General features: G+C 34.2%; 1 protein-coding gene across 1 annotated transcript; it reads right to left on the bottom strand.

The window, feature by feature from the left end:
* Positions 1–1,737: 1,737 nt before the first annotated feature.
* Positions 1,738–9,954, bottom strand: LOC106761673 (glutamate receptor 2.8-like). Its single transcript, XM_014645242.2, has 5 exons — positions 9,699–9,954; positions 7,286–8,529; positions 3,232–3,541; positions 2,737–3,134; positions 1,738–2,499 (listed from the first exon to the last, which is right to left on the bottom strand). The coding sequence occupies exons 1-5, from the start codon at positions 9,940–9,942 to the stop codon at positions 2,110–2,112; spliced, it is 2,586 nt and encodes an 861-aa protein (XP_014500728.1). The 5' UTR covers positions 9,943–9,954; the 3' UTR covers positions 1,738–2,109.
* Positions 9,955–17,935: the final 7,981 nt, after the last annotated feature.

Raw genomic sequence — 17,935 nt, 5'->3', positions numbered from 1 at the left:
AACATTGCATTTGATTAGATTGTATTTTATTAGACTTTGTACTTTATTTGATGTTGAAATACATTTGAACATGTGTTTGTTATGTTGAAGTTGAATTTGTGTACATGTTTTTATATGCAGGTCTGTTTTTGTGGTAGTGGATATCACAAAAACAGACCTGCAATTTTAAAAAAACCTCGGCATATAGTGCTCGTTTTTTTTTAAAAAAAAACAAACCTTTGGCTGCGGTTAGTGTTAGAATCGCGGTATATTCCTGGGTCTTTTACCGCGGCATATACTGGAACAATTTTTTTTTTAAAAAAAAGGGGTTTAGGCAGCGGTTCCTTGTATAACCGCGACATATTTCCCAACTTTTTTACCGCAGTTATAACCGCGGCCTAAAGTCTCTGACTTACTACCGCGGATGAATATGTCGCGGTTCGTAAACCGCGACGTATAGTGAAAAATAACCGCGGTAAAATCCCCTCACTACACTAATGAGATGTCAATTAGGAGGGGTCCTGTGACACCCGGGCACTGACGAGGGCGGGGAGTGATCGCCGGTGCAAGAAGCATGGTGCAGGGGGCACGGACAAGGAGCGGCTCCTGGTAGGCTTCGAGTGGAAGGGGCACATGGACGAATCGAACATACACCGGAATGAGAGGGATCTGGAGACTGTATAGCTATGGGACTATACAGTTGAAGGATAGCTTAAAGGAATTGATTTGGCTATCCATATCACCAAAATGCATTTACTTTTCGGTAGCCTAACCCTTAAGAACTCCATGGTTAAGTGTGCGAGTGAGGACAAAGCACACTGGAAAGTCTCGTGGTGATGTGTGGGGGCAGTCAACAGTCCCTGTAAGTTGCCGGGGCGTTACAGGTCCCGACGTCTAAAATATTATAGACGTCGGGGCATCTTCTAACTGACGTCTATATGGCCAATTTTTTTACGAAAATGTCACCAGTCATCAATATATGTCATGTTTACCCTTAACGAACGTCTAAGGAGTAACCTTAAATAGTGTTTTTGCACTAGTGATGAAAGATAACTATTTCCTCATAGTTATTTTATGATTGATGAAACAACTCCTTTATGTGAGTTAATCGATAAAAAAAATCATGTATGTATGGCTAAATAACATCTTCCAAAATTTAAGAAGATAAAGTTTAAATAATTAACTCATGGAAAACATGATAAACTGATTGTAACTAATATCATTCATCAAAGCATAAAAGTATAGCAAACTTTAATAATTATTTTAAATTTTTAAAACTTTCTCCAAAATGCATGCTGTCTAAATCTAAACTTATTTTCTATTATGAAATTAGGATAAATTTGAAGGATTAACTATTTCTAATTCCCTCTTTCTGATAACCCACCAGTAGTTCTTTTTCTTCATATCTAAAACTACTTTTATATAAAAGTAAGTAAATAGGCAGTTAACTTTTCTGGTCAAATACAGTTTCCCTCTAGCATTGATTACCATAGATATTATTGGATTATGATGCTATCTTATTGGTAATTGGGGAGTGTGGGGTTCAAACAATCAAATACAGAGAGCACCCTTTTGAACTTGGATCATTCCCACTTGTACTGATATGAGATACTACAGTTTCATATTTATACTAATTTTTCATAAGTTAGAGTCATAATAGTTTCAACTAATGCAGCCAGCAATAATCACTAACTACGAAAAGATAAAGCTGAACTTCTAGCCGTACTTGTAATAAAGCTGAACATGCATTGTGGCTTAATCTAATTATACAATTTCAGAAATATTTAAGAGCTGAACACAATTATATTTGCTAATAAGTGGTATAAGACACGCTTGTTGTGCATTGCAGCAAGATACATATTCTTGGACTGAAAATGAAATTCCTAAACAAATCAAAGTTATGAAAGGGTGCTGCTAATTAAGGGCTAAACATAATAGACAACTTCAATTTAATGAACTTAAACTTGTGTTTATTAATACAAGAACTGTACAGTGATACTTACAACAGCACTTTTCCTTTGCATCAGTTACATTAGCAATAAGTTATAACTTATGCTTGGTCATTTTATGTAACTGTCTGTTGTACAACAACACTTTCCACTCCTCAATCAAGTACAACCTTTGACATGTTTAAACTTGAGTTGGTGTAGCATGTGTCGTTGAAGAGGTCGTAGGGTTTTCTGCAACATCACTTACTTTTCTTGACATTCTTCTCTTTGCATGGTTACATTGTTGAATGATCATTGTGGTTAGTCTCCAGATTGTTTTCTCTTCACTGTTTGCATAATTCATACGGAAAACATAAACCAAGATAGAAAATGTTGATGTGCCTCCTGTCAATATGAAGAGGACCCAGAAGCTATTCGGGCTAAGACTTGCAGTTTCTCCATTGACTTCTGTGTCTTCACATTTCTCTGATGCAAGCATTTTGTTCTCTAATTCACTTACCTTGCCGGTTTCTACTAAATCTAGAAGTGCTTTGTTTACATCAGGAATCAGTGGAGACCCCCTTGGAAATGCCTAACACACGCAACACAGAAAGAGTTAAACAAACTTCCATAACCAAAGAAAGAGACTAGTAAAACACTTCTTATTGTTGGTTAAACTTTATCATCAGGAACTATAAAATCATGACTGAAACTTGTCAAATGAAAAGTTTTTGGCCAACAAATAGTCTATTTTAAAAGAATCTATTAGAAAGTATATCCTTAGAAGGTGCATAAATAAAAGCTATGAGAATATTGTTGCGTCACATACAAATCCAAATCCTCCAACTTTGTACAAAGGCCCGGCTTGAATAAACTCTTTACAGTACTTTGCTAGGAAAATTTTGGCTGCAGGAACTTCCAGAAAGGCAACTCCTATTTCTTTTCTTCTGAAAGCTTCAGCAAACTCTTCAAGTTCTCCGTAGTTCCTCATGTTTTCAGGGTGGAACTGCAACACTTTCTCTATATAATGTTTCAGAAAGGATCCTGAACTGTATCCAACCTTGATGTAGCTATTCCGTAGCCGATCAATATTATCTACAGTTGGTTCAAGCCGTTCAGCAGTTAGCATGCTGGCAAGGTTAGCTGTGTATGTCTGTGTTATGATAAGTGCCACAAACAACCAAACCACCATAACCATCTTTGATAAATTGCTATGCAGCTTGTCTCCTATGTTCAGTCAAATGAACCGAATTAGAATTAACTAAGTATTCAAAATGAGATAAATGATGGCATGCAAGAACATAGAATCTTAAATTAAAATTACCATCTAACTTGATTAGAGGGGTCAATGCCAACCAAGCCATGGTCCCAGTTTGATTCAGCATGGAACCTCTAATTTCAGGACTGTGGCGTCTTTCCAACATCCAAAGAATGAAGCCATTGTAGATAACCATGGCCAGTATCAGAACCCACATAGTCTTCGTAAAAGGTTTCATAAATAACCAACCTCTATGATCCACTTTTGATTTAACGGGAACTACCATCAGCACTCCTGGATCAGTGTACGGCTGAGTGAATTCTGCATACTGATATCGATACGAAATTATGCTCACATCAATTACTGCATCGAAATTCTGTTTCATGCATACACAAATGAAAATGTAAGAACAAGTGTCGGTAGCTATGAAGTCCATATATAGATAAATATACAAATACGGATATAGATAATATTAAAAGGCAAATTCTAGAAAAATATAATAAATTTTAAGACAGAAGAACTAAAATATAATTAAGTTCTAGAATATTGTAGAAAAGTTTAAGATAGGAAGAAACAATAAAAAAACATTCTACATGTACCTAGGACATCCCACCTAAGTTGTGGGAAACATATTCTAAAATAATCTGAGTCTATAAATATTTATATATTTTACCATTTTATGTAAGACAACATATGCTACAACTAAGAAAACTACAAAATACACTTCTTTCAACTATTACTTTCACAGTCTACTATCTCTACATTTCCTTTATCCCATCAACTATTACCAGAGCTACATTTGGTCATCTACTGGGCGTACATAAAAATTTTTTATTTACTTCAAACAAAACTATAACTCCATTACTACTTCAAAAATATTTTCTCAACTCATGGCTACTTCCAATAGAACATCACCAATTCTAGTACCTATTTTCACATGCGAAAATTATGATTTAATTCGAGTGTCAAAATGAAGACATTCTTTCGCTCTCAAGATTATGGGACTTTATAGAAGAGAGATTCACTATTCCATAAGACATCTCCACTCTTATTGTAGCTCAGAAAAAGGAGTTGAAAGAAAACAAGCAGAAGGATTCAAAGACTTTATTTGCACTTCAACAAGTAGTTGATGACACAATTTTTCCGAGAATAATAGGTGCTACAACTGTAAAGCACGCTTGGAACACAATACAAGAGGAGTTTGAAGGAAGTTATGAGGTATGCAATATTAAACTTTATTCTCTAAGACAAGAATTTGAATTAATAAGAATGAAAGAATCTGAGACCATTAACTATTCTAGAATGAAAGAAACAATTAGTCAGATGGAAGCCTATAGGGAAAATATTTTTTACTAAAATATCGTTGAGAAAATTTTAATTCCTATTTCCCAAAAATATAATGCAAATTGCAACTGTGATTTAACAAATACAAGATTTGACTATATTGTCAGTAACATAACTAAAAGGCTCTCTTGAAGGTTGTGAACAAAGATTAAAAAGGCATAAAGAAGAATCAGTTGAGAATATCATTCAATCAAAACTAAAGTTATGGTCTCAAAATAAATAATATGAAGGAAATAAAAGTAGAGGAGAAATTTCTAGAAATAAAGAAAATTCTATAAGCTTCTTTGTGACTCGTCATGGAAAATATCCTCCATGTGACATCTGTAAAAGGACAAGTCACTTGGAAAAAGATTAATGGCATCATGGAAAACCTCCATGTTAGTACTGTAAGAAATTTAGTCACGTAGAGAAGTATTGTCGTAATAAAAATAAGCATCTAGCAAACTTTGCGAGAGGACATAATCAAGAGAAACTCTTATTTAATGCCAATCAATAATCTCCTAGTGGAGAAGGAAGTTGGTACTTGGATAGTGGATGCAACAATTACAAGATGAAAGATCAAAGCATCTTCAAAGCCATTGATAAATTTGTCATTGTCAAAGTTCGGCTGGGAAACAACACCATAGTGGAGTCTATAGGCATAGGAACTGTCATGGTGGAGATAAAGAAAGGTACGGAATTCATCAAGGACATTTTACTAGTTGCAAATCTTAAAGAAAATCTTCTAAGTATTGGCCAAATGATGAAGAATGAATGTTCTCTATATTTTGTGAAAGATACTTGCAAAATTTATGACAGTAAAATGATAGAAATTGGCCAAGTAAAATGTAGAAGAGAAATAGAAGCTTTCCTATAAGCTTCAAACAGCAGTAAATTTCCTTCGCTGCACTAGTGAGTCATGGCTTTGACATAGGAGATTTGGCCACTTCAATACACATGCCTTAAAATTTATGAAAAGAAACATTGTTTAGTTCCAGGGCAACAATCTCAAGAATAGGTATAAAATTAAGGTATCTCCACCTCCACAACAAGAAGATTCTTCACCTGAATCCAGTCCAAAACGAGTAAGATCTTTGGTTGACATATACGAAACTTGCAATATGGCAATGATTGAGCCTAACTATTATGAAGAAGCATCAACACAAGAAGTTTGGTTTAAGGCTATGGAGGAAGATATTAAAATGATTGAGAAGAATAACACTTGGAAACTCGTAAACTACCCTTATTATGAAAAATACATCATAGGACTGAAATTGGTATATAAAACAAAGCTCATTCCTGATGGAGCTATACAAAAGCACAAAAAGGATGGAACATTTATGAATTGCATGTCAAATCAGCCTTTCTAAATGGAGTGCTCGAAGAAGAGATTTATGTGGAACAACCACAAGGCTTTATCAACAAAGTCATTGAAGGCAAAGTACTAAGACTTAAAAAGGCATTATATGGCCTATAGTAAGCTCCTCGAGCATGGTAAATATTGATCAATACTTCGTCAATCAAGGATTCATGAAGAGCAAGAGTGAGCCAACACTATATATTAAGACGTAAGGTCATTTAAAGATGAAATGATGAAAGAATTTAAAGAAGGCAAGATAAAGACATTTGAGATGACCAACCTTGGCTTGATGAACTATTTCCTCAGTATAGAGGTGAGACAACAAAAAGAAGGTATATTTATCTCTCAAAAGAAATATATTGAAGCTCTACTAAAGAAATTCAAGATAAGAATGATTGTAAACCTATCACTACTCCGTTGGTGGTAAACGAGAAGTTACAAAAAGATGATGGAGCACAAAAGCATATGCATCACGTTGTAGGAGTTTGATTAGAAGTCTCCTATATCTCATAGCCACACTACCTGACATTATGTATGCTACAAGTCTTCTATTAAGATTCATGCAAAAGTCAACTCACATTCATTATGGAGTAGGAAAAAGAATTTTAAGATATCTACAAAGCACAAAGGAGTTTGGTATATGGTACAAAACCATGACTAACTCAAAGATGATTGGCTACATAGATAATTATTGGACAAGATCAATGGACAACATGAAGAGTATGATAGGATACGCTTTCTCACTAGGATTAGGTATTTTATCTTAGGCATCAAAGAAGAAGTCGTGGCATAATCAACAAAAGAAGTGGAGTATGTAGCAACTGCTGAAATCACGAGTCAAGCAATATGGCTACGAAGAATACTTGAAGAAATGGGTGAATCATAAGATGGACCGACTATTATCTATTGCGACAAAAATCGATAATAGCAATAGCATAAAATTCAATCCATCATCAAAGAACAAAACACATAGCCATTAAATATCATTTCATTTGAGATGAAGAGACAACTAAACAAATTCGACTCAAGTATTACAAATAAAAGATTAAATTGCAGATATTTTTTATTAAGGCGTTACTAAGACTAAGATTTGACCTACTACACAATGTTTGGAGTTATTGAATTTGCATCAAGGAGGGTGAATTTGCATCAAGGAGGGGTTTTAAAATGTAATGCAAATTCTAGAAAAATATAGAAAACCTAAAGATAGAAGTATTAAAATATAATAGAAATTCTAGAATATTGTTAAAAAACCTAACATAGACAGAAAAAAAAAAATCAAAAATATTCTAGAAAGGTAATAATATAGGACATTTCATAAATACTAACAGACACTACACACAACTAAATTAAAAATATATAGGACACAATAAAAATAATGAGAAAAAATAGATTGAAAGACTTGGTACAAATAATACTGTAGTTAACAAATCCTACCTTCAAATAAACTTGCTTCACCAAATTGTCGTAGGTGCCATTGAAAGGATACAATTTGTAGGGCAAGTGATACGGCAGCAAATCCATAGTTGCTCTGAAAATATCAATGGTGAATCCTTGGAAAGTGGTGGTATTGTCTGTTTGGTCCTGAATTACAGTTACGGATTGTTTCAATGGGTCAATAACGGGGACCCCAATTCTTAATGGTTTACTCAATGCTAGAATCCATCCTCTTGGAGTTCCCCACGGTCTTCCTGGCCATAAAACTTGTCCAAGTTCCTTCATTGAAGAATTGAAAACAGCATTTTGCCCTATAATATTTGAGAAACCTAGTCCATTTCTCCAGAAACCAATTTCCTTATAATCTTCACCCATCACATTGATGATTTGAAAAGTATCTGAAGGATCTAACTTTTGGTCAGTGAAATGAATTTTTCCACCTAAGCCAGTAAAATTATTGAGCAGAATCTTATCCAGTAACGTTTGATCCTTTTTGTTGGTTGTTTGATTCATGGATAGAGCTAGAGTCCATGCAGCATCATAAGCACGTGCTGCAAATATCCCAGGCTCATTGTTAAGCTCATGAGGGTTCTCTAAGCTAAACTTTTTTCTAAATTTAGAGTAGAAGTCCTTGTATTGAAGCCCTATTTCTGGGAAGTAGCTCTTTACTCCAACTATCCCTTGCATTAAGGAAATAGTGGAAGAGTTCAATGAATGGACAAGACTAGTAAGAGGATCAGTAACGATCCACACATAACCTTTCTCCATCATTTTCAATTCCTTTGCAGTTTGAAAAAGGTTTATGGCCAAAGAAACTGACAAATTAACAACAAAAACTCTGCAAAAGCCATTCCTAAGCTTCTCTAGTTCTTGAGGCAGTGAAGAGGAGCTTAACGGAGGAATGGCCAAAACATTGCTTATATGAACACCTGACACACTGAGATCACGATAGAGATGAGAGAACATTCTCGTGGATGAAGAATCGGTATCATCGTATATTATGTTAACGTTGTACCATTCAAAGGACTGTACAATAGCTGCTACTGCTTTCATCTGCTTAAACTGATTAGGTGATATTTGCACAAGGTAGGGCCACTTCAAAGTTGACCAGTCTGGAGTTGCATCAGCTAGAGATAGAACTGGGGTCACATTTTGACTACAAATATCAGCCACTGAAGTTGTCTCCTTCCATGTGTCAGGTCCTATAATTGCTTCCACTTTTTGTGTATCAATAAGATCTCTAGCTGCAGAAGAAGGGTGGATATTGTTATACATAGCTTAGAAGTTGATAATTGTTTCAATAAACTGTAGTAAACACTTAAAAGAAAAGATTAAATATAATTTTAATTCTTAAACTTTTAAACAAAATTAAAATTAAACTCTTATTTTTCTTTTATCAATATTTAAAGAAAAAAAGTTAGTTTAATACTGATTTTAAAAAAACATTCATTTGACAATACTTTTGATAATATAATAAAATATATTATGATTTTAAATTAAAAAATAATATAATTATAATCAAAATATTATTATTTGACGGTGTTAATTAACTTAATTCACCGTTTTACAGTGTCATGCTATCAGTGCTCATAATGATGATAATATACAACTAAGACGCGCCTAGGACTGATAATATACAAAATATTATTATTCTTGACAACGAGACATTTCTTATTTATTCCATTCTTCTTTGACGGCTTAATTAATAAGATGATTCAGGGTTAAATATGTTTTTAGTCCCTATACTTTGAGGCGATTTTGGTTTTAGTCCATTTTTAAAGTATGGTACAATTTAGTCCTTCAACTTTATAAAATTCTGGTTTTAGTTCTTTTTAGCAATTTTTTTTAACTTTATTTGTTGTTTCAAACGCGTTTCTCAATTAATATTGAAGTAAAAATATGTCAAACAGTGTAAACAATCCAAATGCTATAATAAAACGTGCTTGAAACAACAAATAAAGTTTAAAAAATTTGGTAAAAAGGACTAAAATCAGAGTTTTCTAAAGTTGAAGGACTAAATTGTACCATAGTTTGAAAATGGACTAAAACCAAAATCGCCTCAAACTATAGGGACTAAAAACATATTTAACCCTTCTTTTAATTTACATTTCAACTTTTATCTATCTATTTAAAGAAAAAACAAGTTTTTCTTGTACATTAAAATTTATGCAATTTTTTATTTTATTTTTCCGTTCATTAAACAGAAATTAACCTAAAACTTATTCATGTAATCTATCAAATTATAATTGTCTATGATTTGATTTATTAATAACATTTTTTCATTTTAGTTCAATGATGATTCATAATGTAGAATTAAAGCTAATAATATATTATGACAGAAGGGTTTATAATAGTTTTATCCAAGTTGAATAGAATATGAAAGAATGAAACAGTAGAGGGAAATAAGAAAAACCTGCTAGGGCAGCCTGAAGAGAATCAGCATGTGAGTCCCTTATCTGTAAATCAAAACTTTGATTGCTATAATGATGGAAATCTTCCATTGCCATCTTAACAGCAACTATCTCCTCTTTACCGTTACGGGAATTGTTGTCTGTAATAAGTCCTATGGTACCCTTCATCTTCGCATGCATGCCATCATCAACACTTGCTTTTCCTAACGCAGTGCTCATCAAACAAAAGAGAGGAACAAGAAGCATATGCAAGCTACCCATAATACCAAACAATAGCTATGCATCTTCATCCATATATTCCTTTATATATGCAGCCAATAAAAACTAGTCAAGTCAATTCATTGAGTCAAATTCCATTTTTCTATATTGAAAAGAAGTATAGTGGCAAAGAGTGACAACTTGCCTTCGTCTTTAAGATAGACTTGTCTAATTACATTATAGTTGTCAAGGTCAATGGAGTCACTCAGCTTTTTAAAAAAATTAAGGGATGTTAGTGATTATTCAAATTATTTTTTTTACGAGCTTTATATTTATTTTTTTCTTTAATAATCAAACAAGGATTAATCCTTGATGACATTCGGTTGAAGCGAAATAGAAGAGAAAGATCGAGCATGGGAACTGCGACAATGACAAAGGAAAACGCGACGTTCGCACTGATACTATTATCGTAACTAGAAGAGAACAAGACAACGATGGGCGGTTTGGTGTGATTCTGCCACTAGTAAGCCTTCTGGCGAGCAGCGGCTTTCATCGAAAAAGGATGTCATTGAATACATATTGGTTGTTTTTGGATATATTTTTTATTTTCTATATTTAGGAAAAAACCTTGAAATTTCTTACTATTATTTTCCATCCTTTTGTGCAAGTTAGGTTATATTTGAATTTCAGCTTCTACAATTAATGTTTAAGATTATATTACTTAATGAAATGAAGAAAAATGGATGAGATAGATATGTGTGAAATACTTTAAATATTGATTATGAACTTTCTTATTAATAAATAAGAAACTTTTATATATACAAATTTTAATTTTAGCATAACAAAATAATTGTTTTAAATTGTAAAGTTAATACTTTTTTAATCTTTCTTGTGTTGGTGTCCAAATTTAAAACATCTCTAAACTGGCTTTAAAACGGTTCCTAGACCAAAGATTATTTGAAGAATAGAAGAAAATATGATGAGAAAGTTTAATTTTTATTTTATGTGTTGTCATCGTAATTTCAAGATTCCTCCTTTGGTTTTGGAACTTTCAGCATGCTGACTTTTCAGAATATAAATATATTTTATTATTTATTTTAGGTACCTTCAAACATACCATTGCCAAGAAATTTGAATTGGCATACCTCAATGCCTATATGACCACTTCAAATAAAACACACTTAGGGAAGTCACCTTCCGTGTCAATGCCCATTGCAAACAAATTAGTACCATTAAAACAAATATATAAATACATACATGTTTTAATTTCGTAAATTTTTTTATTCTTTTACAATATATGTATTCATATATATTAAAAAAAAATACTGTAGAATCATTAAAATTTTATAAATAATTGAATTTTGACTCGAGTAATTATCATTGACTTGTTCGTATAAGTTGTTATAGTAAAAATTGTATGTGAATGAAACAAATTTGAATATTTTTCTGTAAATCTATACCAACATCTAGTCGTTTAGAATTATATATATATATATATATATATATATATATATATATATATATATATATATATATATATATTAATGTATTAAGATATATTAAGATACGAATTTCAATTATTAACTAATAAAAAATTATTATTATGATTTATAAGATGATCAGTTCTTAAAATGGAACTTTTCTTCACCTTTTCCATAGTTTCTTCTCCTTTTGAATCATAAAATGATTTAAAAGTGCAGATTGCAGCTTAATAGTTAAGAAGTTATGACTTCACAAAGTAGTTAGATGTCATAGAATAAGTTTGTTTAATTAATTATGAATGGGTTCAAGTCAGAAAATCGAAAAGTACTTTAAAATATTTTTTTTTTTCTAATTGAATTAAATTAAAAACAGTGTTTATATGAATCAAACCAATTTTTTTGCTTTGATTCAAGGTATTGTATTTTAAAATATAATTTAAAACTATTTTATAACCATTGAATTTGTTCTTTTATGTATTTATTTTTCACAAACATATATTAAGGCTTCATCTTAAATTAATATGGTATCAGAGCTTAAAGGAAAGCTAGCTTACTTTCTTGACTTCTCTGAGAACAGAAACCATGGAATAGGGTGAGTAGAGGGAGATATTTACCACCAATGAAAACAAGTACCAAATCACAGCCTATTCTCTTAAATTCCTCCTTATCTCTACCAGACAATATCTCCATAACCCTCTCTTCAAAAATAAAAAATCTAATATAATATTCACATGTTCCTGAAGATGCACAAATTTCTAAGTCTTCAACTCCTCTGCTCAGTCCGTACAATATCTTCCTGTCTCTGCCAGAGTCTCTCTCTTAGATTCCAGTCTTCTCCACTATGAAAATACTGTCATAGGAACAGTTCTGACCACCTTACATGTTGGGAGCGTAGTTTTCACTATGTTTCCTAATTACAATAGCCTAAGAGATCCAACCTTGCCCCAAATACTTAAAGTACAAGTACAGATAACGGGAGCCGGACAAGTAGCTAAAGCGCTTTGTGTAACGCTACATCATCAAATTATCTATAGGTTATAGAATCATGCAGTCAACCTATCATTACCCTCTAGTAGTGAAGGCGCTCTGTTTTTTATGGCTAACCTCCACGAAGAAAGCTCATCGATAGTCCAGATCCCCATAAACATTTCTAGACAAAAGTTAGAGGAATTGATTCCTCTACAATGGGTGACTAATTATGAGAAGTTACATGAAAATAGAAAACTTCTCCAGACTTCTGAAGCCACTTTCAGGAGATCTGTAGATGATACAGTCAGAACCATATTCAAGCAACTAGGAGATGAAGCCAGTACCAGCTCCTCCCAGATTTTTCATTCTATGATGATCCGACCAGTCACCAAAGAAAGAAAAATTCCTATCTGGGGAGTTCTTCCTAATGGAAAGCCCATATTCACAGACAAAGTCAATGGTAATTTCACATGGGATGTTGATCCTTCTATGTGTGACCCAGGGTCGTTTTTGGGTTGAAACGATCAAAAGAAATTCAAAAGACGCCACTATTTCTAGGAGGCAGCTAGCAAATGGAGAATGTGTTACTACGTTATCCCAAGAAAGGAACAAAACTGCACTAAAACACAATACAAAGAAAGCAAATTTTAATCAGTTGAACTAGAAGATAATCGATGAAAGACTAAACAAACGGTAAGCATAAAAAAAACCACGTACCTGGGATGCAATGTCGCAAGAGAGAAAAAGAGAGGAGGAAGACGATAAAGATATCAGAAACAACAATAGAATGCCACAACAAAAAGAAGATGTGCCGAAGGGGAGAAAAAGAAGAGGGCCGCGAGAGAAAAAGGAGAAGAGGAAGAGGAAGATATCAGAAACTGAATGCCGCGAAGATTTTGCGGTTTATTTAAAATGAAATTGGGCATCGGTTTCTCCAGATAGACGACGCCTATATGACTATAGACATCTATTCTTTTACTAATTCGACGTCCAAGTTAACATTTCAACTGACCTTTTGAATCCTACTAGACGTCGGTTCAGTGGGAACCGACGTCTAGGAAGCTGAAACGATTTACATTTGATTTCCTGTCAGGGATGTTGAGGACAGTTGTGATGGGACGTCGACGTCTATAATGATGAACATCATTACTTACAGGCACATAGACGTTGGTGCCCCCTTCTAACCCACGTCTATGGCCCTCGAGTTAAGTGAATCTAATTAATTACAGGCACGTAGACGTCGCTTGCACAGATCCCCGATGTCTAAATTGAAGATCTTTTATCTTCCCGCCTTCCATTCAGGTCGTAGACGTCACCTGTTGACTACGCGACGTCTAAGCGTCTGGGAATTAGGTGAAAGCATTAATTGCAGTCTTATAGACGTCGGCCCTCCGTGAACATCGACGTCACTGGATTGTCTTCTGACCTACCTCAGGCCATTAACGTCTGTTTGCAGCAGTGATGACGTCTACAATATCATAGACGTCGCATTGTCTGAAAACTGACGTCTATGTTACCAAGCTATTTACGATAATGCCACCGTCCACTCATATACGTCGGATTAACAACAAACCGACATCTATTGGGTGATGTTAAATAGTGTTTTTGCACTAGTGAATCCCTACAAACGCAATAGTGGGCCATGGTTTTCCATATACGATCTTTCTCCTAATCAGTGGAGAGCTAGACTGATTGAGTTTGGAGCTTGGCTGGACACAAACTCATCAAGGATTCAGACTGCTACAAAGTCATAGAAGAATTCTGCTACCGAATGACTAGAACTCTGAAGGAATGGTATCACAACCTAGGACCAGTTCGGCAAGATCAATTTCATAACTTGGGTACAACTCCTGCAGTCTTAGGAGCCCTCCATGAAGAATTTATTGGAGATGAAGTCGTCATTGAAGTGTCGCTCCATAAATATGAAAGATTTAGATAAGCATTTCAAATGAATGCTACAACGATTTTATCTGCTAAATGGAGCAAATGATGTCAATCTCAAAAATACTTATTTGTCCTCCCTTCCTGCCCAGTTACAACCAGAATTAAACAAAATGGCCATGGTAGCTGAAAAAGACTTCTCCACCATGACCAAGGGACAAATCCACCAGATGACTATGGAGGTTGTTGATAAGTTATGTAGGCAACACCAATATTTCTCTGATTTGATGAATAATAAGGGGAAATTTGGAAAAGCTTGCAAAAAATCATATTTAGAGATAAAATGCAAGGACAAGTGCAGCTGTCAGGGCAATAAAAATAAGGGAGAGAAGCCTTACAAAAGAAAAGAGAAGAATCTTAAAGTTTTTCAAGAAAAGGAATTTCAGGAAAAGGCCTCAAGGACAAAGATGTTATTTGTGCGGCAAAAAAGGACACTTTGCTAAATCTTGTCCTAATAAAGCAGACAAGGACATTAAACTTGTTACATCACTAAAGATTAGGGATGAAGAAGTTGAATCATTGTATTTAGAACAATCTTCCCAAGATGAAGATACATTTTTTGCAGTAAGAAACTATTCTGAGGAAGAATTTTCTGAAGAAGAATCACTTCCTATTTTCTCATCAGAACAAATAACTAGCACCAATCCATCCCCTCCTCATCCCAATATTGAGGTTCAAATTCTTCCTACAAAGTTCAACAAGCCTGTCAAAGCAATCACATACATCGACACTAGAGCACAAAATACTATGATGAATCTTGACATTCTTCCTGAAGAACTCTGGTCAAAGAAAACATCATTTTTATAGTTATTGATGGGAAAATATTCAAAACTGAGCTCATCACCAAAACCTTTATTGGAATGAATTTTTTCCCTAACTGCATCATTTGGGCCAAAGTAATAGGCAGCAAGCTTCCTGGCAAAGATATTTTGATAGGCATGGACATATTCTCAGAAGCAGACAAGTTGCAGATACTGCCCACCCGTCTAAAATACAAAAGAGAGTTCAAACCTTTTGTAGAAACTTCTACATTATTCTCTCTCTCAGCATCCTCTCCAGAAATAGAACAAGTCAAAAAGAAGTTACTCTCATTATGCGCTAATAACCATGGAGGATTTTCTCATCCTAGACCCTTATGGAAAAATCCAAACTTATTTATTAAACTCCCATTCAAACTTAATGAGGATGTTAATCCTACGAAAGCTACACATCTTGAAATGACACCATCCGATCTACAATTGGCCAGACAAGAATGCCAAGAACTCTTAAGACAGGGCTTGATAGAACCAACACATTCAAACTGAGAATGTCAGGCCTTTTATGTGGAAAAAAGATCAGAAAGGGTAAGAGGAAAAAAGAGGTTAGTGATTGACTATAAACCTCTAAATCATTTTCTTCAAGATGATAAATTTCCTATTCCCAAAGCCTCTTCTCTCCCTGTCTTGTTGAAAGAATCCAATATTTTTTCAAAATTTGATCTAAAATCTGGATTTTGGCAAATAGGCTTTGATCCCTCTGAAAGTCATAAGACAACTTTTTGTATACCAATGGGCAGTACTCCCATTTGGTCTCAAAGTCACACCTGCTCTGTTTCAAAAAGCCATGACCAAGATTTTTGAACTAATTCTGGAAAATGCTATCATCTACATTTATGATATTCTTCTTTTTTCCAAAGAAATTATGACCTATAGGAGATTACTAGACCAGTTCTTCAATATAGCCGACCAATATGAGATAATGCTTGTTGAAAAGAAAATTCACCTAGCACAATCTGAGATTGATTTTCTTGGAATGCATTTTTCTAAGGGTTTCTACCAGCCACAAAAACTCATAGTAGAAGAACTTCTTAAATTCCTAGATCACTCACTAACCATGAAACAAATTCAACAGTTTCTATGAATCCTCAACTACATCCGAGACTTCATTCCAAAAGCTGCCAAATATACCAGTCCTCTTTCCAAACTGCTAAAGAAGAATCCCCCTTCTTGGGGAATAGAGCAAACTGAAGTCGTATAGCAAATAGAAAGGATAGTCCAAAATCCTCCTGCTCTTAAAATCCCTGGAGAAGAGAACAAAATTCTCCAAACTTATGCAAGTGATAGATACTGGGGAGTAGTCCTGATTGAAGAAATTCATGGAAAGAAATTCTATTGTGGACATGCAAGTGGAAAATTTAAGGAGGCTTAGGTCCATTATCACACCACATACAAGGAAGTTCTTGCAGTAAAAAACAGAATAAAAAAGTTTGATTTCCACCTCAAAGGTTCCAGTTTGAAGTACAAATGGACAATTGCTTATTCCCAAAAATTCTTGAATTCAAGAACAAGATGCCTCCAGATCCTCAGATTTTAAGATTAAAGGATTGGTTCTCTCGATATGATTTCACTGTAAAACATATCAAAGGCAACAAAAATCTCATTCCAGATTTTTTATCTCGACCAACAAAAGTTGTACAGATGATCACCAAGACTCACAACTTCCCGTTGATTTTCATGGTAAAACCTCTGCCTAATTATGCCAAAACTCAGAAGCTTTATCCTCCAGGATTATCTCCCAGAACTCCAAAAGATATATTAGACTATGCTAAATCCATATACTTCTTTTTCCTTCATGAGACACTGAGATTCAAGGTCATTTCTCCTAGTGCATTTGATCCCACAAACCCAAATGGAAATATCTTTGATTTATTCTATGACATTGGATGGGATCTTTGTGAACCCACATTATGGGTCATCTGGTGTAAAACAGTACAACATCCCACTCCCATAGCCTTACAAACAAAAAAGGCCTATCAAATCCTGACAAATCCTCTCAAGCATGAGTATTTGTTTTGGACTTTACTGGAATGGTTTAGTCCTATTACTTAGTGGAGATCATAACTGGAACAAATACTCTCATTCATATCAAGAAAGTTAGAGAAAGTCGAAAGGACAAACATTGGTCTCCATTTTTATTGTCTACAAGCCTTATGCAAGTAATTCCTTCAGACAATTGTTTTCACAAAATCATGTTTATACTTGGGGAACTTCCGAAGAATATCCGTCAAATGAGAGCTATAAAATGCAATTAAAATGACACCTAAAAGATGTTAGTCTCAGTGGTGATTCTCCTTTCAACAGACTAATTCCATCTAGTTTCGGGACCCAGCAAACCACTACTTTCTCTGAATATTATATTATAGGACAATTGTTTCAAAAAACTGAGGAACTTGTATCCCCTGAAGAAGATGAAAGTCCAGATGACTTAATGGAACAAGATTCAAACGGTTCAGACCCCAATCTCTCTCTAAGTCACGAGCCTATCTGTAAATAATAAAGTCACTACAGGCTATTTGTACTGTAAAGGTCCCAAATAATGTTGTAAGATATAGTGGACCCAATGTAATATGGATAAGATAAGGTGTGCAAAAGTATGTAATCTAGATAGGATAAGGTGTGAAAAGTGTATAAATTAGATAAGATAAGGTGGGCCCAATGTAATCCACATGAGCCAATCTCCTTAGGGAAAATCCTTATCTGATAAGATAAGGTATGTTATCCTCTTTTCCTCTATATAAGGAGACATCATCCTTGTAAAGAGGGAGAAGCAACTAAATAAAAATCCTTTGAGTTTCTTCAAGAACTATGAGTTTCTAAATCCTTCTACTTCTC

Source organism: Vigna radiata, chromosome 5, assembly GCF_000741045.1.
Source record: "Vigna radiata var. radiata cultivar VC1973A chromosome 5, Vradiata_ver6, whole genome shotgun sequence".
Classification (NCBI taxonomy): domain Eukaryota; kingdom Viridiplantae; phylum Streptophyta; class Magnoliopsida; order Fabales; family Fabaceae; genus Vigna; species Vigna radiata.
Note: the sequence above shows the minus strand (reverse complement) of the source record. Positions and strands in the feature narration are given on the sequence as shown.